Here is a 27391-nt window from a genome sequence, read left to right on the forward strand (position 1 = left end):
CAGTGATGTCTGGGACATATCGAGTAGAAAAGAAAGAAGTAGAATCCACACACTCACACACCCACAACATGCTAGATTTTGTTTAAGAAAGGAGAGGAAACATGAATACGTGTGCAGGTACATGAGTGTGCACGTGTTTGTCCACATATGTGAGTGTGTGCAGCAGTGTGTGCAACTGTGTGTGTTTGCTCATTTTTGTGAAAAGAAACCACAGAAGAACAAGCGGGAAATGAATATAAATGATAAGAGGGAGGGTGGGAGGAACTCTCTCTGCACAGGTTTTGGTTTTTTGGGTTCCCCCCACCCCCACTTCAATTTGTCACTTTATTGCAAGATGATAGAATTAATTACAAATTTAAACTATAACTTTAGGCAGGAAGGAAGTTTTATTAAAGAAAACTGCTTGTTCAAAAGTGGTCATGGAACACCTCCAAATGCAGAGCATGAAGGTCAAGAACATCTGAGTGGCCACTAGACTTGGTCTTCTCACTATATGAAACTGAAACCTTTCATTTTTAGAAATGGTAACTAACCGCAGTTGACAGCAATACAAAAAGATTTTGTCACATAGACTAGATTCCATTTAGTCATCAACTGTTTCTAGCGGTCTTAGTTGGGATGGATACCTTTATGTAAGTGACTGTGCTTGAGCCTTCTGGGAGAGCAGCTTTAGATCTGCAAATGCACTTGGCAATCATCTCCTTTTCCCACTGTGCAGAGATGCTCGGCACCACGCGCCTCTCCACCCAGTTTACCACGTGCTCTGTTGCTTCTGGAGCATCATATTCTGCACAGAGACATGACAGTCCAGCTGATTCTTTACCTGTTTCTATACTGTGTAGCCTGTCCTGGTAAGTAACCTCCAAGGCCATAGCAATGTTAGTCCTCTGGACATCAACAAGATAATAGCACTTCTGAACCAGTGACTGCTGTGACTTCTCCAAATCAGTCTCATCCTGGATACATTGATGGGAGCCTGCTTTGCTTCTTCTAGTTGAGCAATTTTTTGCTGACTGAGTTTATCAGTAAATTCTTCAATAGAAGCACCATATTTTTTAGTTACATAGACAAGTAATCTCACTGTTGATATGGCAGAGAAGGTCTTTGGGGTAATCACATATATTTTTTGGATAGACAATACAAAATAAGCTCAGTTCCGAGCATGTAGGGTTCTGTTACACTGGTTTTAGGATAAAAGAACTGGAAGAATTCCTCAGAGATCAGTCCAGAACTTTTCCTCCATATTCAGGAAGAGGTGGTAGAGGGGTACAACTTGGCTGTCCTGTGTGAAAGATCCCTGTTGCCTTCAATACCCCTGTACCTAGGAGGGCTGCGTTCTTCAGAGATGGGGCCACTGTGGTGGCCACAGATAGAACCACCAGGGACTGCATGGTTGGACGAGGTCCAGGCAGCAGACTCCTCCATTTTGAAGTTTTGACCTTTGAAACATGCACATCTTTTATATCATAAAAAATAAAATTAAAAAGAGCAGATAATGAAAACCCCACAGTTAAAAACCAACTTAAGTAAATAAACCTGTCTAAGAATGTAGTAATATAGTCATGAGAAAAAAGAATTGTTCCAAGTGACTTCTGAACACAGCACCTTGGCCACGACTGAAAGGAATGCAAAGAATCCTAACATTCACCCAGTAGTTTGTTTTTCGTAACCACATGGATGCTGTAACTTCATAACCTTTATTTTGAAATATTTTCAAACTATCCAAAAAAGCTGCAATAATAAGACAAAGATGGAGAAATAGGGGTGATGCTAGTGGATAGGGGGATTTTGGGGGGGTAATGAAAACATTCTACAATCAGTTATGGTGATGGTTGCTCAATTCTGTGAACATACTAAAAATCAGTAAAGTACATGCATTAAGTGGGTAACTTGTATGGTATGTGAATTGTATATCAGTAAAACTGTTAAATAAAATACTAATAAGACAAAACTCTTCAACACCCTCCATCCAGATTCCCTGGTTGTTAACATTCTGCCACATTTGCCTTCTCTCTCTCTTTCCCTTACTTGCTCTTTTTTTCTGAGCCATTTGAGGAGGATGCAGACACCAGTACTCTAAATACCCCTAAATCAGCAGGGACGTTCGCCTGCACAGCCAGAGAACAGCCACCAAAATCAGGTTAACACTGACTCAGATCCATGAATGCCCGTGTCATCCCTCTCCCCAGTAACGTCCTTTACAAGTCCAGGATCAAACGCTGCACGAGTCTCCCACAACCTGCCTCTTCACTTTTCCTTGCATGGTTGAAATAATTTTGAAGAGCACAGGCTAGTGAGTTTGTAGAATGTCCCTAACTGGGTTTCTCTGATGTTTCCTTATGATGAGATTTGGGGTATACATTTTTGGCAGAAACATCACAGATGTGGTGCCATACTCACCTCACTGCATCCCACCAGGGCACGTGACACAGACTGGCCCTTTGCTGGAGATGATCATTTTTATCACTTAGTTGAGAGGGCATCTGCCAGGTTTCTATACTGAAAAGTTAAGTAATAAATACTTCATGCTTTTTCATTAATAAATAAATAATCGTTATTTTCCTGGGTGATACTCTGTATAAATATTCTGCTCTTTATATGATTTTACCCCCTGGTCTGAGCATCTACTGACAGGGCTTGTCTGCATCAGCTGTTACTGCGATGGTTGCTGGATGGAGATTCTCCATCATTCCTTCTGTGTTTGTTAGTCGGCATTCTACTGTAAGAAAAAGCTTTTTCCTCTCCACTATTTATTTACAGTGTATAAATGCATTAATTCACATTTTATCAGTGGGTTATGATCTACTGCCATCATTATTTTGATCCCCAAATTGTCCCAGATTTGGACAGTGGGAGCCCCTTCACGTTGGCTCCTGTGTCCTTGGACATGTCCCCATCATTCTTACTTTCTGGCACCTTGTACTCTCCCTGCCACAGCCTGAGATCAGCCATTTCTCCACGTGGTTCTGTTTCCTCCTAGCAGAGGATGGTATTTGGAAAGTGAGACCCGGGCGCTGGGTGATGTGTTTGCTGCTGCAGGGGCGTCACTGCTTCCCATCCGTCTTGGTGGACAGAGCTGGGAGATGTAGTTGTGCACACACAAGCATAAATAAGTATATACTCACATATGCCTGTAGCCACTCTATATCTATCTAAATGTATTAGAAATCATGACCACACCAGCATCCCCAATCACAGTCCAATATCACCTCAACCTAAATAACAGAGAGGGGCTCTCTAGAAGAATAATGGGGTTTACTGGGAATATAACATTGCAATGAGAATACACATGCCATAGTAAACCATGCATGTATTCAGGGAGGTAAAGGAAGGCAAAGGGTTTTAAAGGAAAAGAGATGGAGGATTACATAATTGTTTTGGATAATTACCCTTGGATAAGACGGTGATGACAGTCTGAGTTTGCACAGAGAGTTGCTGGGCAGATGTCCTTGTAGAATATTTTCTGTTCAGGTTGCAATGGCCTCTGCACAAGGCTGTGGTTTTATGGAGTCTTTTGTGATAATTGTTTTGTGATGATGTTGTCAGGCATTCCTGCATGAGCACTCTCCCTTCACGGCCTTCCCCGGCTCTATTTGTCAGGATTTTAACACATTTTGATTCCTACAGTTGTCACAACCACATGGTTCAGTCCCATCTTCTCTCTTTTCATGTGCACTTCCCTTCCCAGGATACTTATTTATTTGCCCAGTTCCATTGTGTGTTATCAACATCTCAGGTCGACTCATGTCAACCAGTAGTGAGCACCAGCAGTTGATATCATAAATTTGAGACTATGTTATGTATTTTGTAGGAAAAAAGCAAATAAGTAAAAAATATTGTCATTAGAAACCAGTATTTTTCAGTGCAAGTGAAAAGAGATGCAAATATAAAATCAATAGAATTTTAAAACTACATCAAATTGGAATTGGAAATATCATTGTTAACTCATGTTTCAAAAAATATATTTCAAAAAGAAAAAGAAAAAATAATAAAAAATAAAAAAACTAAACAGAAATAAATAAATATATATATATATATATACATATATCGTAGTTCTATCCATTGACAAAAGGCCCTGGAAGAAAAGACACCCAAGAGCAAGAGGCTCAGGCAGCAGCCGGACCCTGGTTTCTAGACACCACCCCTCAGTAAAACAAAGCTCCGGGTTTCCTCGGAGCAGCACCTGATTCCAGGGCTGGGCAGAGAAAGTCGCGGTGAGCCTGGGAGTGCTCCCCAAACAACGGTGTATGTCAAAGGGCAGAGGTGGCGGCATGGAGGGGCTCCTGGTGGTCACAGGTGAGGCAATTTTAGCATCAGAAGATAACAGCTACAGTTGTTGCAAAATATTTTTAAAATTAATTTTAAAATGTAAACATTTTTAAAAGAATGAAAACCCATGAATTCATAGTGTTATTCAAAAGAGAAAGAAACTTACTTGCCACTAATGTAGTGATAGATTGCCACATTCACAGGTTACTATAAAAACTGATAATCAAAGGAAAATAATTAAGTATAAATCCTACCTTTTAGAGCAACTCTCATTCATCCCCAACTGATGAGGAAATTCTCTTTACAAAAGAATGCCAGATAATAAATAGAGAATAAACCAGAAAATTAGAAAACCTCAGTTCTATGATCCTTGATTAAATAATTGACTCAGGCAAGACGATCAACGATCGCTAAAAGCGCTGGCTGTAAGTTGCTGGGAACAGGATCTTTCATGGTACCAAAATAATCACTCTCAAATTACTAGCTAGTCCCAAAGGGGAAAAGCGAGCATCAGCAAGAGTGGGCAACCTGACCATGTCCCCCTGACCGCATGTGTCCTCTGACCTAGTGTGCCTCCAGATCTCGTGTGCCCCCTGACCTCCTCTGCCTCCTGACCTCCTTGCCCCCTGACCTCGTGTGCCCCCAGACATCCTGTGCCCCCTGATCTTGTGTGCTCTCTGACCACTGTGCCCCTGACCTCCTTGCCCACTGACCTGCAGTGCCAGCTGACCTCCATGCCCCCGACCCCCATGCCCCCTGACCTCCTGTGCCCCCTGTGCCCCCTGACCTCCTGTGTCTCCGGACCTACTGTGCCTGCTGGCCTCGTGTGCCCCTGGACCTCATGTGCCTGATGGCCTCCTGTGCCTCCTGACCTCGTGTACCTCCAGACCCTAGGCAAGTAGATTCCACAGCCTCAGCTATGATGCTTGCCAATGCGTTCTTTTTTCTGGTGGCTAAATATACACATAACATAAAATTTACCATTTTAACCACTTTAAAGTGTACAATTCAATGGCATTTGGCACATTCACAACGTTGTGCAACCATCCCTTATAACTTGTTCCAGGACTTTTTTGTCACCCCACACAGAAACCCCATCCCCATTACTGGCCACTCTCCATTCTCTCCTCCCCCCAGCCCCTAGCAACCACTAATCTACTTTCAATCTCTCTAGATTTGCCTATTGTATATAAACAGAATCGTACAATATGTGGCCTCTTGCGTCTGGCTTCTATGACTCGCCTGTGCTGTAATATACATCAGTACTTCATTCCTTTTTATGGGTGAATAACATTCCACTGTGTGGATGAACCACATTTTGTTATCCAGTCTCCCATTGATGGGTATATGGATTGTTTCCAGCTTTTGGCTATGCAACTAGTGCTGCTATGAACATTCCTGTACAAGTTTTTGTGTGGATTTGTTTTCATTTTGCTTGGGTATATACCTAGGGATGGAGTTGCTGGGTCATATAGTAGGTCAATGTTTAACTTACTAACCAGACTGTTTCCCACAGAGGCTACACTATTTTACAGTGCCCCCAGCAGTGTATGAGGGTTCTGATTTTTCCATATCCTCACCAACACTTGTTATTTTGCTTTTTTTATATTATTATCATGGCCATCCTAGTGGATATGAAGTGGTATCTCATTACGGTTTTAATTTGCATTTCTCTAATGACTAAGTTGTTGAGTATCTTTTCATGTGCCATTTTTATATATCTTCTTTGGAGAAAAGTCTACACTAGTCACATAGCCAAAAGGTGGAAACAATCTATATACACATCAATGGATGAACCAGCCAAATAACACTTCAAGTAAACAATAAGACAAATCCAAAATATGGAACTTTCTACGAGGCAACTGGCCTGGACTCTTCAAAAAGTCATTAATGTGGGGAAAAGTGGAAGGGGAGGCAGAGCTCCTGGAATAAGAAAATAAAGAGACAGTCAAAGGCTTTGTATGGACACAGATTGAATCCTGATTTGAACAAATGAGCTTAAAAGACAGTTTGGGGATTGGCCAGCTCAGCTGGTTAGAGCGTGGTAACACCAAGGTCAAGGGTTTGGATCCCAATACCAGCCAGAAACCAAAAAAACAACCACAGTTTGGGATGAATGGGGGAAATTTGATGTGAAAGAATGTTGTTGGTTTGGTTGACTTACATTGACAACAGACTTCTGGTTTCTTTTGTAGGAGAACATCCACACTGCAGGAGATGAGTGTGGAAGTACATGCAGAGAGAGTCTCATGATGCCCACCACACACTTCCACAATGAGAAGGGAAAACAAAGCACAGGCAGGTACACCCCTGGATACATCGACCAAGAAATATGGCGGATGCTGACGGTTGCTGCACGCAAGGGGCGGGAGTGCAGGAGGTCACTGCACTATTCTTTATAAGGTCTGACCCCAGCCCCCCCACCCCACCCTCAGTCACTCTGCCCAGTCACTGGCCTCTTTCCTGTCTCCTGAGTGGTGGCACTGTGACCCCACTCAGGGCCTCTATACTCGCTATTCCTCTGCTTGCTACACACTCTTCCCCCAAACACCCCATGGCTTATTCTCCCAACTCCTTCAAATACTTGCTCAAATTTACCATCGCAGTGAGGTCTTCCCCGGCTGCCTTATCTAAAACTGCAACCCCTCTCAGCACTGCCTACCTCGATTTCCTGCTTTTTCCTTTCTAATGCCAATGCTATACAGCCAGAGACCCACCTGGACCACACCTCTAGTAAAGAAAGGTGAGTTTGTTGACTCACTGCAATGAAGGAGACCACCCACCATGAGGAACCCTAGGAGTCTCACTAAGGGGGTGTTGGGAGCAGTGTAGGCTTGTGTTAGGTGATTTGGGGGAGAGTCGAGGAAGCAGGACTTTGCTCTGGATTAGATGCTGCCCATGAAGTAACCCCGTGACTGGGTATCTTAATCATTCTTATCTAGAGGTGAGAAGAGCGAAATGAAGCGAGAGCTGTGATCAGTAAAGTGGCAGCAGCCACTCGCATGGGCCAGGTAACTTACGTGTCTGGATGGGATCCTTTTCTGCCTTGCATCATCAGGGCCACAGAGTGGCTGTGTCTGGGGTCAGTGTCCTAACGCTATGTTCAGCAGGAGAAGACAGGCCTGGCAGTGACCTGGACAGTAGGGCTGCTGTCCCCTCCTTGCCAACGTGCCTTCTCATTGCATGCCTCTCATGGAACACAGCTTTGGAGAGCTACTTCCGCCCCTTTGTCCTCTGCTGTGTCCCCAGCTGTTAGAGCTGGCCAAGGAGACAGGTGGTCAAAAGTCATCTATGAAGAATGGACAGACCTTCTGGCACTTTCATAAGCCCACGAGGTTGCTCCTGTTGCTTGCCTGACCAATAGGGTCTGGGGGTTCAGTGCTGCAGAAAGATGCTAGGCTAGGGGAAGTGCCCCAGGTGGGCCCCCTTTCTCCAGGAAGGACTCATCCTGGGAATATGGTTGTGGGGTATAGGGCATGATTACACATGCCAGGTTGTCCTGGAGCTGCAAGTCAGGAGCTGCCACCTGAGCCTTTGGCCTCAGCACAGGGGAGAGGCAGGTGATGAGGGTCTGCTCTCTGGGTCCCACTGGCCTTGAGCAATCACATCTCTGGGTCTCAGGGTTACTCTCTCCAGAGCCCTAGCCTGCTTCCAATCGGCTTCGTGATTTTGGCCAACCTTTCCTCCTCTTAGTGCCTTGGTTTCCTGACAGCCCAGGTGATCCTGAGAACTCTTCACATTCCAAAGAATTAGCACCTTTCATGCTGGAGGGTCTGAAGATGTTTGTGTGTTGTCAGCTCCAAGAAGACAGTGCCAGCCTCCTGGTCCATGGTCAGGCAGATGCTGACCAAGCGCCTCCTGGTGCTCCTGCCCCTGAGCTCAGTGTCTGAGGGAGGCAGAAAGGACCACCAGCTCGGGGGAATGAAGGGGGCACTCTGCAGGGTTGAGCACAGGGACCACTGATTCATTTAACAAGTATTTTGGGGGGAGTCTGCTGTGGCCAGTCCTGTCTAAGGTGCTCGGGATAGGCCAGTAAACAAAATGGAAACCAAAATTCCCCTCACTCCTGAGCTTACATTCTAGTGGACAATAAACATAAACATTCTTTTCTGTGAAAAAAGAATAACAGGGCAGGTGGGGGATTAGACAGATGTGGAGAGAATTGGAATTTTAAATGTGGTGGCCAATGTGGGCTTATTAACATGGTGACATTTGAGGGAGTGACAATATTGGGGAAGGACATTCTGGGGGAGAGGCCAGAGGGAGGGAGGACAGGAGGCCACAGCCGGCTTTCCCTCTGTATGGGACAGAAGCAGCCAGGATGGGTTTCAGGGGTAGAAGAAAGGAGGGGTCCAGGACGATTGTGCTGTCTGCCTGAGTGCCAGAAGGAAGGGTGGCAGGTAGAGAGGTCAGGGGAAGGCAGGTGCAATGGCAGGTTTTGTGGGGAAGATCAGGAGCTCTGTTTTGGACATGATTTGTTTGAGTCACACAGGTGAGGACATCAGATACTCCACTGGATCTACGAGCCTGTATTCAAGAGAAAGGTCAGGACACAGATGGAGGCAGCGTCACATGGTGGACTGAGGGCTGACAGAGAGGCAACGAAGCCAGGACACCTCATGTCAAAAGGAAATAACTCATTACAGGCTTGGCGGTGGGGGCAGGACACAAGACTATCCAGAGGAAGAAAGAAGGGGTGGAAAAGGAACTCCTGGCAGAGCCAACTGCTTCTGCAAGGCTGGGAGATGTGCCTGGGATGGCTTGCAGCTAGAGAGAGGAGAGATCCTGCTGAGACCAAAGCTCCTGCCCACAGAAAGAGGGGGTGCTGTGGGCCTGGCCTGGGGCTGGGGGGAGAGCTCTTATCTCCTGCCCTCAGGCCTCCTGGTGAACCTTTGCAGCCTCTGCCCCTTCCTGGACCTCTGGAGATTCAAGATCCACCTCCCCCTTGGGAAGCAGGAGTTCAGGGAAGGGATCTGGCTGACCAGGTCTTAATCCAGGCTGATTTACTGGTGCTGCCACCACAGCACGCCGATCCCCCTGCCCCACAGCCCAGCCCACCCCTCCTCAGGCCTGGCACACCACAGCCCCAAGGTCCTGTGAGTCTCTCCAATCCCCTCCTCACCCTCCACTCCAGCTGGAGACCCCCTCCTGGGAGGAATTTCGAAGATAAGGGATGGTAGTCTCCTGTGGGGTCCTCTCCCCTCCATAGCCTGAGGCTGGAAAGCTGCCCCATCATCTGTTGTGCCCAGACATGCTGGAGACCAGCTCCGCAGGATTCGTTGGACCTGAATAGTTGGTGTGGCGTCGGCCGAGGAAAGAAAGAGATGGACCACAGATGTCTAGTGCAAGTGTGGACAACAACCACAAAAATCTTGCTTTATTTATATGTTTTTACCTAATCTTTTACACATTGATTTATCTTTTAATCAAAACATTTTTCATTTTGTTTCTATTGAAAAAGAAAGGTCAAAACGTCCTAAGGCACTCATGCTGTGACAAAAACATCTACTCATGCATCAATACTTGACCCCAAAGCCTGTGGCTTGTGGCCAGGAAACTATACAATAGCAGCATGCTTGGCTTTAAAGAGCGTCAGACTTTTAGTTTAAACTATAATTCTTAACCTTCTTAACTTACAATTTAACCCTTTTTTAATCTTACTTATACTTACTATACTTGATTTTAATAACATGGATTAGTTATGGTTAACAATTTAATATTGCTTATACTCTATATTGATCATTTTAATTTATAATCAAAATCACAATGTTTATACCATTTATTTCCCTGCCAATAGACTCCGGGAACAGCACAGGGGACAAAGTGAAAAGTTAAATGATCCTACTCAAACTAACAAAAACACACTATATCATTCTTATTATTACTAGGGAAAAAACATATTCCTGTTAAGTCAAGTGAAACTGTGGGAATGGGGAAAACAAAGAAATCTGTAACTGGTTAATGATCAAATAATTGTAAACACCACAGCACTCAGACCCACCACCTCCCTGGGGGATGTGGATAGAAATCCAATGTAAGAACTCATTCCACACGTACAAAAGCATGACGTCAGCCACAATGGGTCCATGCACACATCACTAACAAAAAAGATTAATAACAATTAAATGGAGCCAACCCATACCGGGAACATGCATCAAAAACACCTTTAGTACCGACAATGCCCTTTAATAAACCAGTTAATTTTGATGTATTTTAACATGTCCTTTGAGAAACTCCAGGGAATTCCCCAAAGCCATACTAAGCCAAAAGGTTAGGCTGTTTAATTCTGGAAAGCCTTGTCAAGCAACCAAAGGTGAACAAACAAAAAATTCCATGGAGCCATGCCACACACATGGGAGCCCCTTGTAGCCTGAAGAACAAGGGGTATCACTCCTCAGGCTCCCATGCCATTCCCTATAGCAGGATGGCTCACAGCACAGACACAGGCATGGAACAGGCATGGAAATAGTTTCTGCTAAACCTCGAATGAAGTCCAAGTCGGCAACAACAGCCCCCGGGGCCTGGAAGATTCCCAGAGTGAGCATCAAATGGCTAATTTTGCAACTATACATCCATGCAATCATCTTGAAAAGTAATTGGCAATGCTTCAAAAAGCTTTTTAAAAAGTTAATACCATTTGATTCAGCAATTCCTCTTCTAGAAATCAGTCCTTAAGGAAATAATCCCAAGCACTGATATTCATCACGGACCTGTTTGTAAAAGAAAAAAATTAGAGCTATGTTTACTATGGGGGACCCCCACAGGCTGAGGATCCAACCAACCACTGAGTCGTGCAGTGCATCCCCACTTGGCATCACTGTGATGAGTACATGCTTGCTGAACCGAGAGACTGGTGCAGTAAGTGAGAAGGATCAGTATATGAAGTCGTATTCTCAAGGTAATTCAGCTAACACAAAGAAAACACCAAAATGTTAGTGATGCTGGTGAGGTGTAAGTGGTTTTCATTCTCCAGTACCCTTTTTCTGAACAGGAAGGGTGGCTTTTAGGAAGACTTTGAGGAGACGGTGCTAATGAGTCTCCTCTGGAGCTGGAGGTGAGGACCCTGGCGGCCTCAGGCTCCTGGACAGCAGAATAACTCCAGGGCTCAGGCAGAGCTTGTGTCCTCTCACACACACCCCTGACATGCTGAAGAGCCCTAGGCAATGGTGAAGGGCTGGCTTATCTCTGGAGGTGCAGGGACAAGAAGGGAATTTTTGCTTACTATGGTGTACTTATATCTTTTGCCAGGTTTGCTATTGCAATTAACGATGAGCTTAATTTTTAAATTAAAATTCAAAAAAATTTAAACACATGCACAAAATACGTATTAAAGAAAACATAGATAGAAAAGCCCACAGGTGTGGAGATTGTGTGTGTGCATGTGTGCATGTGCGTGCGTGTATCTTCAAATTACAAAATACATCCTGGGTTCATTCAACCAGTGGCCAGTGAAACTGAACAAATTAGACTCGACATAAACACAATGAATTCTAATCAACATGTGGGAATGTCCAACCTCAGCAGCAAAGAGAGACAGGTGCTACTGCGCACACCACCACAGACAAATAAAAGTCATCACACTGAATGTTGGCCAGGCTGGGGAAAATCTGATCCATGCTGAAAACATTTGGGCTCAGCGCATGAACAAGGTCACCACATCTGGAGCTTCCTCTGAGGCAGCCTGGCAGGTGGCTGGGAGGTGAGGAGCCACAGGGAAGCTTGGCTGGTTCTCAGCCGTGGACACCAGGAAGGGTCCCCCTCCAGACCCAGACCCAGGTTCTGGGGTTGGTCTGGAAGCCCCCCTGCCATGAGGCCCCAGACTCCAGCTCAGATGCAGAGACCAGGCAGGGTCTGGAGCAGCCCACAACTCTGCTCCCACATCCTGGCACTTAGTGATTTTAGTAACACGTACTCACCCAGAGCAAACACAGGTGAAAACAAACAAGAATAACCTGCAGCCTCATCACTTAGAGATCATTGGTGACAGTCTGGAGCAGTCCTATCCAGGCTTTCCTTCTGTTTAAAAAACATTATCATGTAGTATATCCTGTTGTTTTCCCTTTTTTAAAAATCCCATATTTCAAAAAAGATGTGTTTATGAGGAAATGCTTATTATAAAATTAAAAAATTTTAATCAAGATATAATTTATTTAAATTAAAAATGCATGCGTAAAAATGCACCCTTTGCAAGAACACGTACTGACTCAAAGGGATATATTAAGCACATGGGAATGGTTGCCCTATGGGGGAACAGGGAATAAAGAGAAATAAATAAATAGAGCCGGAGGGGGTCTCGTAGAGGCTGGGAAGAGACTGGTGGGTAGAATTTCGGGCCTGCATGGCCCCAGCTGTGCTGTGACAATTTTAGCCCCTGCCAGGCCTCCCCGGACCCTTCCCCACCTGGATGCCAAGCCTGGAGTGTCCCCCACTGGGCTGCTGAGGGAGACCCTCAGACAGAACATCATCCAGGTGAGGAGGGGCTGCATAGCAGAGGTGGAGGAGGTCTAAAGCCAAGGCTGTGGTTCGCCCGTGTCACTGGGTCACACTTTGCCTCCGTGTGCCACAGTTTCCTCATGTGGCAACTGACACTCATAAGGTAGAGGCAGAGAAGCTTCCACAAAGAGAAGAATTAAGAGTGCTTCTGACCAGGACTGGCAGGCTCTAGGTCCCCCTCCTACCACAAGGACAGGAAGTCAGGGTCAGTCACTATGGAGGCCAGGCTGGGCTGACACGTGAACTCTCCTGCCCAGACCCGGGCCCCTATCTCCCTGGAACCCCGGGCTCCAGCTGTGGCCCAGCAGGGGCGGCAGAAGTGATAGCCCTTAACTGCCCCCCCACGGTCACTGGATCTGATAAGAGACCCCACCCCAGCAGCCCCCTCCCCTCTCCCGACCAATGGCCACAGCCTGGCTGGGCCCCACTTGGTGCATATAAGGGGACCCTGGGGGCTGAGCAGCACTGAGGCCAGTCCTGAGCACGCCCATCCCCTGCACAGCTGCCCACTGCCACCGCCATGTCTCTGACCAAGACTGAGAGGGCCGTCATCGTGTCCATGTGGGGCAAGATCTCCACGCAAGCCGATGCCATCGGCACTGAGACCCTGGAGAGGTGAGTGCCAGATGGGACGGCCTAAGGGACCAGATCAGAGGCGGGGGGGTGGGGGGGTGTGAGTGGGGTCAGTAAGGAGGGGACTGTGAGGAGGGGTCCATGAGGAAGGGTAGGTGAGGAGGAGAAAAGTGGTTGCACGGGCATGTCACTGCCCTGCCGCTCACTGAGGTCCATAGGGACTAGGCCCAGGCTGTCACACGGAGAGGGTGGGGAGGTGTCATTCCCAGGCATGAAGGCCTTACAGGACAGTCAGGCTGCGAAGACCACTAACACTGGAGCGTCTGATGGGGAGGGGGACACGGTCAGAGGAGAAATTCCTCAACAGACCTTCCTTGCAATGCTGCTGGGGAGGGCATGGGTCTTGCCAGAAGGTGCAGCAGGCGACCTGGTCAAGGGTCGGGAAGGAGGTCCCCGCGGCCAGAGGACAGCGGTGAAGGGGCTGACGGGAGCCGTGGGGTGCTGGAGGCAGAGGCCGGTGGGACTTGGAGGTCAGGCTGTGCGGACCCAGAGGGAGCCAGCAGACAGGCCAGGGGCTGCAGCCGCCCGGGATGGGCTGAGACGGCGCTGGGGGGTGACGCGGGGGTGGGGGAGGGGACAGGAGGCCGCCCTCCTCGCGAGCTCTCGCCCCCGCGACCCCGCCAGGCTCTTCTCCAGCTACCCCCAGACCAAGACCTACTTCCCGCACTTCGACCTGCACCCGGGGTCGGCGCAGCTGCGCGCGCACGGCTCCAAGGTGGTGGCCGCGGTGGGCGACGCCGTCAAGAGCATCGACGACATCCCCGGCGCCCTGGCCAAGCTGAGCGAGCTGCACGCCTATGTCCTGCGCGTGGACCCGGTCAACTTCAAGGTGGGCGCGGGGAGGGGGAAGGCCGGGGGGGCCGGGGCTGGGGTGGGGGTGGGGCGGCGTCTCCCCTCTCCCCCCGCAGCGCGCTGAGCCGCCCGCCCGCGTCCCCAGCTGCTGTCGCACTGTCTGCTGGTCACCGTGGCCGCGCGCTTCCCCGCCGACTTCACGGCCGAGGCCCACGCCGCCTGGGACAAGTTCCTGTCGGTCGTGTCCTCCGTCCTGACCGAGAAGTACCGCTGAGCGCTGCCGCCGCGACCCCCAGGACCGGCTGCGAACCCTCCCCTGGCCTTGACTCCTCCCGCAGTTCCTCCCCGGACTCCCCAATAAACGTATGAGATGGAAGACCCCGGGCTGCGTGTCCTCAGTGTCGGAGGGAAGGAGGGAAGCTGAGGAATGGGTGGGGGGATTCGCGGGACTGCGGTCGACTCTGATGTGACCCTGGGCCTGTAGAACAGTCCGAGGGGGCTCTGGGCAGGTTCTTGACCCTGAGGACCCCAGGGTCACAGCCCGGGAGGAGCGGAGCAGCACACGCGCTGTACTCGGGTCCGGGGCCAGACGTTCGCTCGCGCCCCTCCCTTCTTTCCCAATTCGCCCGACGATTGTCGCCTCACGGGCATGTTGGGCGCGTGTCGGGACTCACGGGATTTTCTTCACAGCCTGATGTGATAACTCCCGGGACCTGCTGCGGTTCTCCTCCCCCCAAGCTCCTAAGGGATCAGAGGCGCTCCTGCCCCGCGCTCTCTCTCCCGCTCCCTCCAGACTCCCTCCTGGCCGAGCACTAACTCGGCCCGCAGGGGAGCAATCACAGATCCCCAAAGTCTGCAGCAGAAGCGCCACGCACAGCGGCGCGAGTCCGCGCCTGAACCCGTGAGTCCCGGAGGCCGCGGCCTCCACGTCAGCGGGGACCGGGGCAGCCACGACGCTCGGCGCGGGCCCGGGGTCCCCGCGTGCCCGGGCCGATAAGGGCGGGCGGGGCGTTGGGGGTGCCTCTTTAACGAACGGGGGCGGCCCCCAGAGCAGTCACACCGGCACCGTGCGCAGCGCTCAGGACCGCGCCCTCCTCGCGCAGGTCTGGGACCTGATCGCTGGGCACGAGGCGCTCTTCGAGGCGAAGCTCCTGCTCAGGTGCCACCCCTCACCGCCCCGCTCCCGTGGGCTCTTCACCGTGTACTCCCGCACCAAGACCTACTTCCCGCGCCGGAGCGCCTACCGGGACAAGGGGCGCTGCTGAGCCCCGCCGGTGCGTGCTGGAGGCGACGGGCGTGGCCACGCGACGGTGGGCGTGGCCTGCGGCATGTGTACGACCCGTGCGCGGCTCTGAGCCGGGCAGCTGACCTGCACGCGCGCGTGCTGCGCGTGGACCCCTCCAACTTCCTCGTGAGCGCTACCGGGCCGGGTGAAGGGTCCAGCGCGTAGCCCGGGGATTTCGGGGAGGAGTTGGCGAGGGCAGACCCTCCTCTCACCGGCCCTTTCTCCCGCAGCTGCTAATCCAGTGTTTCCAGATGGTGCAGGGCGAGTACACAGTGGAGATGCAGGCGGCCTGGGACAAGTTCCTGACGGGCGTGGCCGTGGTGCTGACCGAGAAGTACTGCTGAGACCTACACCCCGCAGGCCTTGGTCTGTGCATGTTAATAAACAGAGGCCTCAAAAGTCTGACCTTGAGTGTGCATGTATAGTCTCTGGGGAGCAGGCAAGGTGACATTACTGTTGCTGGCCAGAGAAGCTTGGGGTCCCGCGGGAAGCCTCCCAGAACTCTCAAATGCCCACCCAAAGGTTTGCTCTCCTGTGCTTGGAGAGTGCGATGGGGCTAGGGGGCACTGGAGTCCGCCACCAGCGCAGTGCCATGCCGCTCTCAAAACACATCTGTATTCTGTCATTCATCCATCCTCCCTCCATCCCCGCTTCGCGCTTGGACCTGCAGACGGGAGTCCTTGCCTCTTTTGCAGACAGGTGCGTAACCGAGGCCCTGGGGCCTAGCGTGTGGCCTGAGGCCAAGCAGAGTTGGGAACCCAGGGCTCCTTAGATCCTTAGTCCTGTTCCTTTCTGCTTCCTCCCTCCCTAGGAGCTTTCTCTGCAGCAAACCTGGCCCCGAGCCAGGTTAGCACCTTTCTCTGAACCTCATGAAATGGGGCGTGGGAGTGGGGAGGAAGTGCTCAGGGGCCACATTTGGCAGGCAGAGCAGTTTTCAAACCCAGTTCACGCTGACAAACTGTGTGATCCTGGGCAAGTCCCTGAGCTCTCTGAGCCTCACCCATCAGACTGAGAAACAACCCAAATTCACCAGGTCTTTGAAATAATTTTTGAGATTGTAAGCAGGATCAGTGCCTGACAGGCTCATGGCCACTCAACCCCCAACTCTTCAAGTTCCCAGGCCAAGGCAAAGCCTCCCCTAGGTCCCATCTCCCCACTCCCAGGGCAAGAATCTTAGGGCTCACCCCAGCCTTTGTGGGCAAAGAACTGGGGCTGAGGAGGGAGCAGGACCCTGGAGCTCTCCATACCCTGTATGAGGTTTCCAGGCTGAAAATCCCCAGTCTGTGTAGGGAGCACTGGGCCGGCCCCACAGTCACTACCCAGGTTCAAAGAGGGATGCTAGAAGTTGGGCCCCGACCACATCGCTATCAAGCAGTCGGTGCCAGGGACCAGTTACCTGGTGCTGCCTGGGAGCATCATCCCACCAGTGAGGGGAGGGGAACTTGGAGGACCTGACTCCATGTTATCTTCCTCATCCCCTTTGTTTACATGGACAGTTAACAGTTCTGAGTCCGGGCAAAGTTTGGTGCAAAAGCAGCTTATGTTTTACTTCTGAAAAGATTGTGCTCCCCTCCCCAGCCTGGCAAATAAACACTCCAAAGTTGCCCTGGCTCTGGCTCAAAAACCTGTGTAGAAGCCCCGGAACCACTAAAGGGAACAGGTTACAGTGTAGAGAGCTGGATCTCTGCCTGGGCAGTACTGAGAGATTGAGGGCGGCCTTGGCCACCCAACCCCTGCCCACTCCCTCCCCTCCTCGCTTTCCCAGCAGGGCACCTCCTGACACCCTGCCAGCCAACGAGCAAGCGTGGCTTGCCTGGGCGTGACCCTGCACCCAAACATAAAAGCTCCACATTCTCCAAGCCCGGCACACTTCTGGTCCCCGAAGACTCAGAAAGAACCCACCATGGTGCTGTCTTCTGCTGACAAGACCAACGTCAAGGCCCTCTGGGGCAAAGCTGGTGACCATGTCACCGATTATGGCGCGGAGGCCCTGGAGAGGTGAGGAGTCTCCTCTCCCCTACTTGGACCTGGGGCTCAACATCCACCCCAGGGACCCGCCGACGACTACTCGGTGGGCTCCGACCGGCCCGCTCCCAGATCCCCCAGGTCTCAGGCCCACACCGTAGACCGGTGCGCGGGAAGACCGGCCAGCGCCTCAGTCGCAGTCAGAGCTCGAGGCTGGCCACCCCGACCTGGATCCCCCACCCCTCCCCGCTGCTCAACCACCGCTTCTCCCCACAGGATGTTCATGTCCTTTCCCACCACCAAGACCTACTTCCCCCACTTCGACCTGAGCCACGACTCCAAACAGGTCAAGGAGCATGGCAAGAAGGTGGCCAATGCGCTGACCAATGCCGTGGCTCACGTGGACGACCTGCCCGGTGCTCTGTCTGCTCTGAGCGACCTGCACGCGCAGAAGCTGCGGGTGGACCCCGTCAACTTCAAGGTGAACATGCGGGCCAGGCTGGGAGGGACCTGGGTGGGGCATGAGGACGCAGACAATCCCTCGGGTTCCAGGGGAGGAGCGTGGGCGGCTGGCTGCAGTTCCTATCCCCCTGATATCCTCTCTCTGCAGCTCCTGAACCACTGCCTGGTGGTGACCCTGGCCAGACACCATCCTGAAGCATTCACCCCTGAAGTCCACGCCTCCGTGGACAAGTTCCTGGCCTCTGTGAGCACCGTGCTGACCTCCAAATACCGTTAGGCTGGAGCCTCAGCGACCCCCACCCCCAACCTGCTTGGCCTCCGTGCCAGACCATCCTCCCTCCAGGCACCCGCACCTCCTGGTCTTTGAATAAAGTCTGAGTGGGTGGCAGCCTGTGTGTGTCTGGGCTCTCTGTGTCTCTGTGTCTCTGTGTCTGCAAAACTGCCAGCGGTAAGGGTGGTTCTCCTTGTCAGACCAAGTACCTCTCTGCAGCTGCCGCAGAGGCAGGGACAGCACAGAAGAGAAGGGAGGGGAGGAGCACCAGCTCCAGGGAAGGTGCTGAACCAGGCGCCTGTCATGGGAGGTGCCAGACTTCTCATGGGTTTCTCTCAGGAGAAAGAGATGAGGAGTTCTAGAATCACACTCTTCTTTGAAATCTCCCTGACAGATCCCAGTTAAACATACAATCTATCAGTTGGTTACAGCCCAGTCTTTAACACGACGGTCACAGGTTCCGATCTCCATACTGGCCAGCCACCATTAAAAAGAAAAAAAAAGATCAAAACAAAGGAAAACAAAAATATGGGCTACTCCCGATGCAAATAAAGGTGCCAGAAAATTTCTGTTTCTCACCCCCATTCCTACTAGAGGGTAGGTGGGTGGGAGCAAGTGACCTGGCCCCACCTGCCCTTCCTCTGTCACAGTAATCCTGAGAGCAGGCCAGCACGTTGGGGAGGAGAGGAGGGTGAGCTGGCAACAGCAGATAAGGAGCACTGGGGAGGCTCGTTAGCAAAGTACCTTGCTCCCTGGTTCCTGCACCTCATGGGGCACATTAACAGCTTACTCTGTGCCGAACCCTGGGCCCCCCTGGCTCATTGCCCTCTGTTCTCCGGCCCTGAGTCCTCTGGAATCTCCAGTGGCAGAAGCCTCCCGTGCTGTGAAAAGCCTCCCGTCCCAGGTGCTGAAGTCCCAAACTCCACACAGGTATCCTGCACACCCCACCTGGCACCCCAAGCCTAGGAACACGCTCAGCACTTCCAGCCCTGCCTGGACCCTCAGAGCAAGCCTGAACACGCAGTGCTGGATAAAATTTTGGGGAGGGCACAAGGCCCCTGTTCACCACTTCCTTTCTGGACGTTGGCCTTTCTGAACTGCTGGGGAGTTCCCTCCTCCTCTCCACTATCCATTCTTCCTCCGCCTTAAGATCAACCTATTTTTATTTAAATGTAGAGAAACACGTCAGAAACAAACTAAAATCCACCCAGGCTTTTCAAACACACAAACATCCTTTATTATGTTTTTAAGGTGGGGAGAGAGAGTACCTCTGTCCAGTCTCCCCAACCCCCCACAGAAAAAGCCAAAGTGAACAGTTTGGGATGGAGCCCACCGGTTCCCATCCTGGGCTGAGGGACATAGTGACATCTACAACTCCTGCCGTGTGCACTGTTCCTGGACACAAATATCATCGTATTGTAGATACTTGTCTGCAACTTGCTCTCTTCACTGCGTGTGTCACCTCTTTATCCCTTCCAGCCAGTTCATTCAGCTGTCTCATTTCACAGTTTTATTGATCATTTCCATATTTCTGTTAATTTCCTAAGATCCTTTGTCAATTGTTCTCACAAGTCATTTGCCTTTTCCTCATTTATATGTGGGAGTTCTTTCCATATTAAGAGTAAGCCACTGCCTGAGATATGTTTTCTATATCTTGCCTTAAAAGGGTTGAGGTACCAGAGAGATGGGAGTGAGATGCAGAGGAGTGGCTTGTCCCAGGCCTGAGGGGTGTCTTTGGTGCCTCTAAGCCCCCAGTGTCTTATCCTTTTTGTCCCTCAGAGGCAGGATCAGGCCTGGGGCTGTGGACAGAATCAGGAAGTGGAGGTAGGAAGGGAGATGAGAAGAACACACCGCAGCAGCACTGCTGAGGCTGGCCTGGGCCACTGCCTTCTCTGCCCAAGGCAATCTGACCCTCACTTCCTCCTGGACAGGAGGGCAGGTCTGAGTAAGGGTCCTGGAGGAGGGATGGAGCATTGGGATGGGCTGAAAGATGCCCACCCAAATCACTTCCACCAGCAAGGTCTTCCACCAGGTCCCCAGGACAGGACATAGCAATGACTTCTCAGCCCCTCTGCTCCTCAGTGCCCTTTCCCCACCAACTAGCACAGGGACCATCACTGTCACCAGCAGGGGGACTGCACCAGCTGGCACTCTCGCTGCTTTCTGCTGCTTCACCAGAATTCCTCACTCTGCAGGATCTGGCCAGCCTCTACACCCCACATCTCCCCACCTCCGTTATGCAGCCACAGGCGCCCCGTCTCTCCCATCCCTCCCCCTTCCAAGCCAAGCCTCCACCATACTCCACCTAACACTTATCCTTAAGTCTCACCTCCTCCGGGAAGCCCACCCTGATCCTCAGACTAGCCCAGGTCCTTGAACACCTCGTCCACTCCCTCCGGCCTTCCTCGGGCCTCTAACGAGGTTTGCAACTGCCCGTGAATTTGTGTAACAGTCCGATGGTTGCCTACATCCCTAAGGAGGCCGAGTGCTGCAGTGTGTTCAGCCTGCTGCGTGTTCATCAATTTAACACTATTTACCTAGCAAGTCTTGTGTCAGGCACAATTTAGTAAGCTGCAGGTGTCACTGTGAATCAGGACCACGCAGACAGTGAGGAAGAGTCAGTCACACACAGTCTCGCGGGGGTCCCGAACAGGAGTAGCCCCCCACTGTGAGTCTATGACCTAAGGCTGCAGCCAGTTCTGCGCCTGCCTGATTGCTCTTTCCCCGCGTCTGTCACTCAGCCACACCAGTGATTACTTGTGTTAGAAGAGGGGCTGGAGAGCCGAGGCCGAGCGCGCGGGGGACTCCTGGGCGCTGCAGCGCAGCCTCTCTCTGCCGTTCTTCCCGCACTCACGGGCCCATTCACTCGCTTACTCGTCGACTCCGCTCAAGTCACTTCATGTCCAGCGCGCAGCTGCGCCAGGCCAGGGCCAGGGTGGCCGGCGCGGGCCGACTCAGCCCCTACCGGTCCCCAAAAGCACGCGGCCTAGGGCCCGGCACGTCCTCGAACTCCTGCGGGAACAGAGCCAGCCGCCACCCCCGGGGAGGAGACACCCTGGCGCCGCGGCACCCGGTCTCTCACCTGGTGGAAGCCAAGCGCCACCGACCCAGCCTCGCGGGGATCCCGCGCGGCGCGCCCCGGCCCGCGCAGCCAATGAGCTTGGCCCGGCCGGGCGTGTCCCCACACCCCGGCCATAAAGGCTCAGCGCCCTCCCCGCGCCGCACGCTTCTGGTCCCCGAAGACTCAGAAAGAACCCACCATGGTGCTGTCTCCTGCTGACAAGACCAACGTCAAGGCCCTCTGGGGCAAAGCTGGTGACCATGTCACCGATTATGGCGCGGAGGCCCTGGAGAGGTGAGGAGTCTCCTCTCCCCTACTTGGACCTGGGGCTCAACATCCACCCCAGGGACCCGCCGACGACTATTCGGTGGGCTCCGACCGGCCCGCTCCCAGATCCCCCAGGTCTCAGGCCCACACCGTAGACCGGTGCGCGGGAAGACCGGCCAGCGCCTCAGTCGCAGTCAGAGCTCGAGGCTGGCCACCCCGACCTGGATCCCCCACCCCTCCCCGCTGCTCAACCACCGCTTCTCCCCACAGGATGTTCATGTCCTTTCCCACCACCAAGACCTACTTCCCCCACTTCGACCTGAGCCACGACTCCAAACAGGTCAAGGAGCATGGCAAGAAGGTGGCCAATGCGCTGACCAATGCCGTGGCTCACGTGGACGACCTGCCCGGTGCTCTGTCTGCTCTGAGCGACCTGCACGCGCAGAAGCTGCGGGTGGACCCCGTCAACTTCAAGGTGAACATGCGGGCCAGGCTGGGAGGGACCTGGGTGGGGCATGAGGACGCAGACAATCCCTCGGGTTCCAGGGGAGGAGCGTGGGCGGCTGGCTGCAGTTCCTATCCCCCTGATATCCTCTCTCTGCAGCTCCTGAACCACTGCCTGGTGGTGACCCTGGCCAGACACCATCCTGAAGCATTCACCCCTGAAGTCCACGCCTCCGTGGACAAGTTCCTGGCCTCTGTGAGCACCGTGCTGACCTCCAAATACCGTTAGGCTGGAGCCTCAGCGACCCCCACCCCCAACCTGCTTGGCCTCCGTGCCAGACCATCCTCCCTCCAGGCACCCGCACCTCCTGGTCTTTGAATAAAGTCTGAGTGGGTGGCAGCCTGTGTGTGTCTGGGCTCTCTGTTTCTGTGAAGGTGCCAGGTTTGGGGATTGGCAGAGTCTGGGGCACATATTCCTTGTCCAGGACCGAAGACCTCTCTACATCCGCGAGGGAAGGAAAGGGAAATGGAGGGGAGTGTAGCCACCCCAAGGCCATTGGACAACCCTCCACCCTGGAGTGCTTGGCTGCCTTCATCTGGCCGCTCGTGCGTTTCTTTGAGGGGGCTTGCAGATTCAACCCGGGTTTGCCGAATAATGAATTCATTCCCTGTCTTTACATTTCAAGGCACAGGCAAACACAACGCTAAGAATGGCTGGTTTCCAGTCTGGCTCCTCGCAGGGGTCGGCAGTCGGGAGGTCAGGGAGGCCACACTCCTGAGTTGCACTGAATCCCCCTCCTTCCCTCCACTAGTCTTTCTAAAGCCTCCCAAATACATCCAGTCTGGATGAACTCGGGGGTAAGCTGTGTGAATGCAGACATCAGACAACTCTCTGGACCACCCCTTCCACTCTGACATGGCACTACCCCAGTATGTCATTCTTTATACACCCATGTCAGTGGGTCACTGGGGTCAGGAGGCCCAGTCTTTGGACTCAACCCAGCACCACGCAGCCATCCTGAGGCTGACAACCCTGCCCCAGTGGGACAGTGGAGAGCCAGGACCAGAGAGCCTGGACACCCTACACCATGTGTTTCCCTCCTGCAGAGCAGGCCCCCAGTGCCTGTGGCATCAGAGGGATGGCTTGGGGTGCCCGGGGCTAGCAGCCATTGGCCCCAGCTCTTGACTGGGCCCAAAGATCATCCTTGTAAAATGCTTATGACAGGCCCTCTGCCTCAATTTGTGATGCCCTTAGCACAGTCGGTGACACAATATGAGCTGTTAGTAAGAAGCCTCTTCATTATATTATTAGGAATAATGGAGGCCTGAGCTAAAGATGGAAACACATTACATGACATCAGTGGATGAATGGGTGACAATATGTGGTATATACATATAATGGAATATTATTCAGCCACGATAAGTTGTAGCTGAACCTTGAAGACACGTTGCTAAGTGAAAGAAGGTGGACTTGAAAGACCACATACTGTACAATCCTATTTATATGAAATACCTAGGATAAGAGACATAAACGCAAATTAGTGGTTGCCAGAGGATGGAGGAGGGGGTTTAGGGAGTTACTACTAATAGGTACAGAGTTTCTGTTCACAATAAACTAAAGAGTGCAATGGGTGCACGACATCGTGAATGTATGTAATGTCACTGAACTGTACACTTTTAAATGGCTAAAATGGTCATTTATGTTATGTGAATTTTACCACAATTTTTTTTTAAAAAAGGTGTATGTGGTCCCTGCACAGAGTGCGTGCTGCGTGGGTGTTTGGTGTTATTATCGGGATGTACTCTATGCACTCAGCGTTCTTTATCTTGAAAGGAACGTCTACTATAGGCCGGACACCTGCCATTTGCTGTCGGTTTGATTCTCACACAGCAACCCGAGAAGCAATTGCCACCCTCATTTTGTGCAATAATGAGAAAATAGGCTCAGGGAGGTGTCATACTACGAGTACATATCAAATATTACTTTCCATATAGTAAACACTTAAAAGGGGGGTTCTCGTGGTCGGGCTCTTCAGAGAGTCCCAGGTCGGAGCACCTCCGGACGAAGCTCTGCGACCGGAGGGGCGGCGCGACGGCCGCGTGACGCCCCCTGGAGGTCCGCGGGGACCCAGCGGCCGGCGCGCGCAGGCGCAGCCGGGGCGCTAGGATGGCGCTGCACGCGGCGGACCGGGCGCTGGTGCGCGCGCTGTGGAGGAAGCTGGGCAGCAACGTGGGCGTGTACGCGACCGAGGCCCTGGAGAGGTGAGGGCGAGGCCGTGCGCCCCCAGCCCACCTGCCGCTCCGCCCCCGCGGGAACGCCGCCCGGACGCGCTCACGCTCCGTTCCCCCCGCAGGACCTTCCTGTCCTTCCCCTCCACCAAGACCTACTTCCCACATCTGGACCTGAGCCCCGGCTCCACGCAGGTGAAGGCACACGGCCAGAAGGTGGCCGATGCGCTGACCCTCGCGGTCGAACACCTGGACGACCTGCCCGGAGCCCTGTCCGCGCTGAGCGACCTGCACGCGCACGAGCTGCGTGTGGACCCCGCCCACTTCAAGGTGAGCTGTCACCGGGGCAGAGGACCCCATCGGGGCAGGGTGTGTGGTGGGCAGGGAGGGACCCAGCGCGGGGACGACCCCCTCTCTCCGCAGCTCCTGGGCCACTGTCTGGTGGTGACCCTCGCCCGGCACTTCCCCGGGGACTTCAGCCCCGCCATGCAGGCCTCGCTGGATAAGTTCCTGAGTCACGTGATCTCGGCGCTGTCCTCCAAGTATCGCTAAACCGGGGGCGGGTGGTCGCGGGACCCTGGGCGCCCCTTCCCGCGAGTTCCCAGCGTTTGAGTAAAGTCACCAGGCTCCCGGCTGCAGGTGCGCGTCTCTCTGGGGCATGACGCGGGTGGGGAGGCGTGGGGTCTGGGACAGCCAGAGTCGCACACCCCCCAGCTGTGGGGTCCGGGCGCGCCCTCCCGCCTCCGTCCCGTATCCGTTGGACACAGGGGGCAACGAGGGGAGGGTCAGGCCGCCCCTGCCCCTGGCGGAGTTTGAGGCATCGGGTCCCAAATTCCATATCGTGACACCATATCCTTGGCCTTGACCACTTCGGGATGCAGACCTGCGGCTTTGGCCCCGCAGGAGCGGGGTGGCAGGTAAGGGGTCGCAGTTTGCCCCAGGTGGCAGGGCTGCCGGGGCAGCCATGGTTTCCGGGCTGGTCCCTCCCCGGGGCTCCCTCAGGTCCAGGTACGTTGGGTCTGAGTCACCCACCTGGAGCCGAGGACCGGATGGGGGGCGGGTCCGGGACGCGGGCGGCACAGCCTCCGAGGTAGGGAGAAGTGCCCCCTGCCGGCATGGGTCGGAACCGCAGAGCGGTGGCTCTGGAGGGGGACTGGGGACTTCAGGTACCGGGAGGCTTCTGGTCCAGCCCCAGTACCCAGTCACGTAGCAGACAAGGTGGACCAGGGAGCCGGCCCAGAACCTTCCCTTATTCCCATAGCTGTTCGGAGAGGGAAGCTAGAGCTTCTTTTTTTTTCTTGTTTTTCCTCATAAAGTCAATCGCAGTCACTACAGAAACTTGGAAAACAATTCCTCCACTTACTGCACCTTAAGAGTGTATCCCAGGCCCTGGAATGGGTCCAGCACATCCACTGTTCCTCCAGTTCCCACTTGACACATGGCAAACGGTGTGTCTGTGAACAAGCGGGGATATGGGAGTCAGGTCCAAGAACACACACACGACACACACAGACATCACACGTGGGCAGACCCAGGCCCCACGCAGACACAGACCACTTAATGTATAGCCTTTCAGGTTCTTCTAGGCACATCCAGAGATATTTTTCTTAAGAAATGATATCCTCAAAGTGACATTGGGAGAAAGTGGACAGACGTGACTTATACAGAGAAAAAAAATCAGTATGGAGAGCATGATGGTTAATTTTGTGTGTCAGCTTGACTGGGCTCAGGGATGCCCGGGTAGCTGGTAAATCATGTTTTCTGGGTGTTCTTGGGAGGGTGCTTCTTGAAAGATTCATATTTGAATTGGTAGACTGAGTAAAGAAAATGGCCCTCACCAATGCAGGGTCGGGAGGGCAGGGAGTTCCATGAGGGCCTGAATAATACGAAAAGGTGCAGGAAGGCCAATTTGTTCTCCCTGCTTGGGCTAGGAAGTCTATTTCCTCTTGCCCTTGGACACTGGTGCTTCTGGTTGTCAGGACTTCCAACTTGGACCAGGACATCTGCCATTGGCTCACCTGGTCCTTGGGCTTTTGAGTTTGGATCGGAACTACACCACTGGCTTTTCTGGGCCTCCAGCTTGCAGAGAACAGATGGTGGGGCTTCTCAGCCTCTGTGATTATGTGAGCCAATCCACACTCTCCCGAGTGAGCCACGGGGCTGGCCCATATTACCTTTGTTTTTAATACGATCTATTTATTTGTAAATTAATCTAATTTCTAATGGTGGCTGTGTTTAACAACTGTTTTTAAAATTACTGAAAATTTCACATGGGACAGTACAAGTACAGGGACAGTGCATACTTTCTACACCTGCAATTCCACTTCTGGGAATTTATCCCACAGAAAATAGTTGCACGTATCTGAAGGTGTATGTACAGCGATGTTCTTTGCAGAATTGTTTATTAGAGAAATAAAAATAAAAAATATGATGCCCAACCAACACATTCATCAACAGGAGAGGAAAAATAAATTACAGTCGAATCACGTGAGAGAACACTGTGTAGGACGACAGAGAATGAGGTTGGTTGGCCTCTGAGCACAGACACAGAATGATGCCAAGACATTCCTGTAATAGAACATGCTGCAGGTCAGTGTGTAGGGCATAAATTCATTTTTATATTAATATAACCAAAGAAAACTTGAAAAGAATACACACCAAATGTTAGCAGTTTTCCATGGGCATGGGTCGAAAGGGACTGGAAAGGCAACTGTCACTACCTTATATAATCCCAGAAAAGGAAAGCGGTTGGAGTATCAGTGATTTTTTACTTGTGTATGCATTTTCCATTTTTACAAATAATTTGCAGAAAACCTTGCCCTGAATATTTGTAGCTAAAATCCTACACACAAATATACATAATTATTTCCCTGAGGAACTTTTATCGAAGTGGAATATCTGAAGGCAGCCTGTGGCTCACTTGGGAGAGTGCGGTGCTGATAACAAGGCCACAGGTCTGTATCCCTATATAGGGATGGCCGGTTAGCTCACTTCGGAGAGCGTGGTGCTGACAACACCAAGCCAAGGGTAAAGATCCCCTTACCGGTGATCTTTTTAAAAAAATAAATAATAAGTGGAATTTCTGGGTATTAAATGCTGTGCTCTTTTGGATAACGTTGCCAAACTGCCTTCATCAGTTTCGCCAGCAGGAATGCGTGGCTGGCAGCTCGCATTTATCTTGTTACTAGTGAAGGTGAACACTGTTGGCTCATCTCTACGT

The 27391-nt window shown here is 52.1% G+C and overlaps 4 protein-coding genes and 2 pseudogenes across 4 annotated transcripts; 5 read left to right on the forward strand and 1 right to left on the reverse strand.

Moving 5' to 3' along the window:
• Nucleotides 1-628: 628 nt before the first annotated feature.
• Nucleotides 629-1391, reverse strand: LOC134380961 (ATP synthase F(0) complex subunit B1, mitochondrial-like; annotated as a pseudogene).
• An 11891-nt stretch (nucleotides 1392-13282) lies between these two features.
• Nucleotides 13283-14461, forward strand: LOC134380672 (hemoglobin subunit zeta). Its single transcript, XM_063100743.1, has 3 exons — nucleotides 13283-13377; nucleotides 14020-14224; nucleotides 14333-14461. Exons 1-3 carry the CDS (start codon nucleotides 13283-13285, stop codon nucleotides 14459-14461), a joined length of 429 nt encoding a protein of 142 aa, XP_062956813.1.
• Nucleotides 14462-14557: 96 nt separating this feature from the next.
• Nucleotides 14558-15816, forward strand: LOC134380962 (hemoglobin subunit mu-like; annotated as a pseudogene).
• A 1542-nt stretch (nucleotides 15817-17358) lies between these two features.
• LOC134381280 (hemoglobin subunit alpha-1-like) lies at nucleotides 17359-18247 on the forward strand. The gene is made up of 3 exons (XM_063101379.1): nucleotides 17359-17470; nucleotides 17714-17918; nucleotides 18048-18247. The coding sequence occupies exons 1-3, from the start codon at nucleotides 17376-17378 to the stop codon at nucleotides 18174-18176; spliced, it is 429 nt and encodes a 142-aa protein (XP_062957449.1). The 5' UTR covers nucleotides 17359-17375; the 3' UTR covers nucleotides 18177-18247.
• Nucleotides 18248-21413: 3166 nt separating this feature from the next.
• Nucleotides 21414-22302, forward strand: LOC134381282 (hemoglobin subunit alpha-1). Its single transcript, XM_063101381.1, has 3 exons — nucleotides 21414-21525; nucleotides 21769-21973; nucleotides 22103-22302. The coding sequence occupies exons 1-3, from the start codon at nucleotides 21431-21433 to the stop codon at nucleotides 22229-22231; spliced, it is 429 nt and encodes a 142-aa protein (XP_062957451.1). The 5' UTR covers nucleotides 21414-21430; the 3' UTR covers nucleotides 22232-22302.
• Nucleotides 22303-24109: 1807 nt separating this feature from the next.
• HBQ1 (hemoglobin subunit theta 1) lies at nucleotides 24110-24723 on the forward strand. Its single transcript, XM_063098551.1, has 3 exons — nucleotides 24110-24204; nucleotides 24297-24501; nucleotides 24595-24723. The coding sequence occupies exons 1-3, from the start codon at nucleotides 24110-24112 to the stop codon at nucleotides 24721-24723; spliced, it is 429 nt and encodes a 142-aa protein (XP_062954621.1).
• The last annotated feature ends 2668 nt before the right edge of the window (nucleotides 24724-27391 follow it).

This window comes from Cynocephalus volans, chromosome 6 (assembly GCF_027409185.1).
Source record: "Cynocephalus volans isolate mCynVol1 chromosome 6, mCynVol1.pri, whole genome shotgun sequence".
NCBI classification, from domain to species: domain Eukaryota; kingdom Metazoa; phylum Chordata; class Mammalia; order Dermoptera; family Cynocephalidae; genus Cynocephalus; species Cynocephalus volans.

Coding starts and splice junctions, on each gene's coding strand:
- HBQ1 (XM_063098551.1), top strand. CDS start 24,110: ATGGCGCTGCACGCGGCGGACCGGGCGCTGGTGCGCGCGCTGTGGAGG. Junction 24,205..24,296: donor GCGACCGAGGCCCTGGAGAG/GTGAGGGCGAGG, acceptor TTCCCCCCGCAG/GACCTTCCTGTCCTTCCCCT. Junction 24,502..24,594: donor TGGACCCCGCCCACTTCAAG/GTGAGCTGTCAC, acceptor CTCTCTCCGCAG/CTCCTGGGCCACTGTCTGGT.
- LOC134381282 (XM_063101381.1), top strand. CDS start 21,431: ATGGTGCTGTCTCCTGCTGACAAGACCAACGTCAAGGCCCTCTGGGGC. Junction 21,526..21,768: donor GGCGCGGAGGCCCTGGAGAG/GTGAGGAGTCTC, acceptor TTCTCCCCACAG/GATGTTCATGTCCTTTCCCA. Junction 21,974..22,102: donor TGGACCCCGTCAACTTCAAG/GTGAACATGCGG, acceptor CTCTCTCTGCAG/CTCCTGAACCACTGCCTGGT.
- LOC134381280 (XM_063101379.1), top strand. CDS start 17,376: ATGGTGCTGTCTTCTGCTGACAAGACCAACGTCAAGGCCCTCTGGGGC. Junction 17,471..17,713: donor GGCGCGGAGGCCCTGGAGAG/GTGAGGAGTCTC, acceptor TTCTCCCCACAG/GATGTTCATGTCCTTTCCCA. Junction 17,919..18,047: donor TGGACCCCGTCAACTTCAAG/GTGAACATGCGG, acceptor CTCTCTCTGCAG/CTCCTGAACCACTGCCTGGT.
- LOC134380672 (XM_063100743.1), top strand. CDS start 13,283: ATGTCTCTGACCAAGACTGAGAGGGCCGTCATCGTGTCCATGTGGGGC. Junction 13,378..14,019: donor GGCACTGAGACCCTGGAGAG/GTGAGTGCCAGA, acceptor CGACCCCGCCAG/GCTCTTCTCCAGCTACCCCC. Junction 14,225..14,332: donor TGGACCCGGTCAACTTCAAG/GTGGGCGCGGGG, acceptor CCGCGTCCCCAG/CTGCTGTCGCACTGTCTGCT.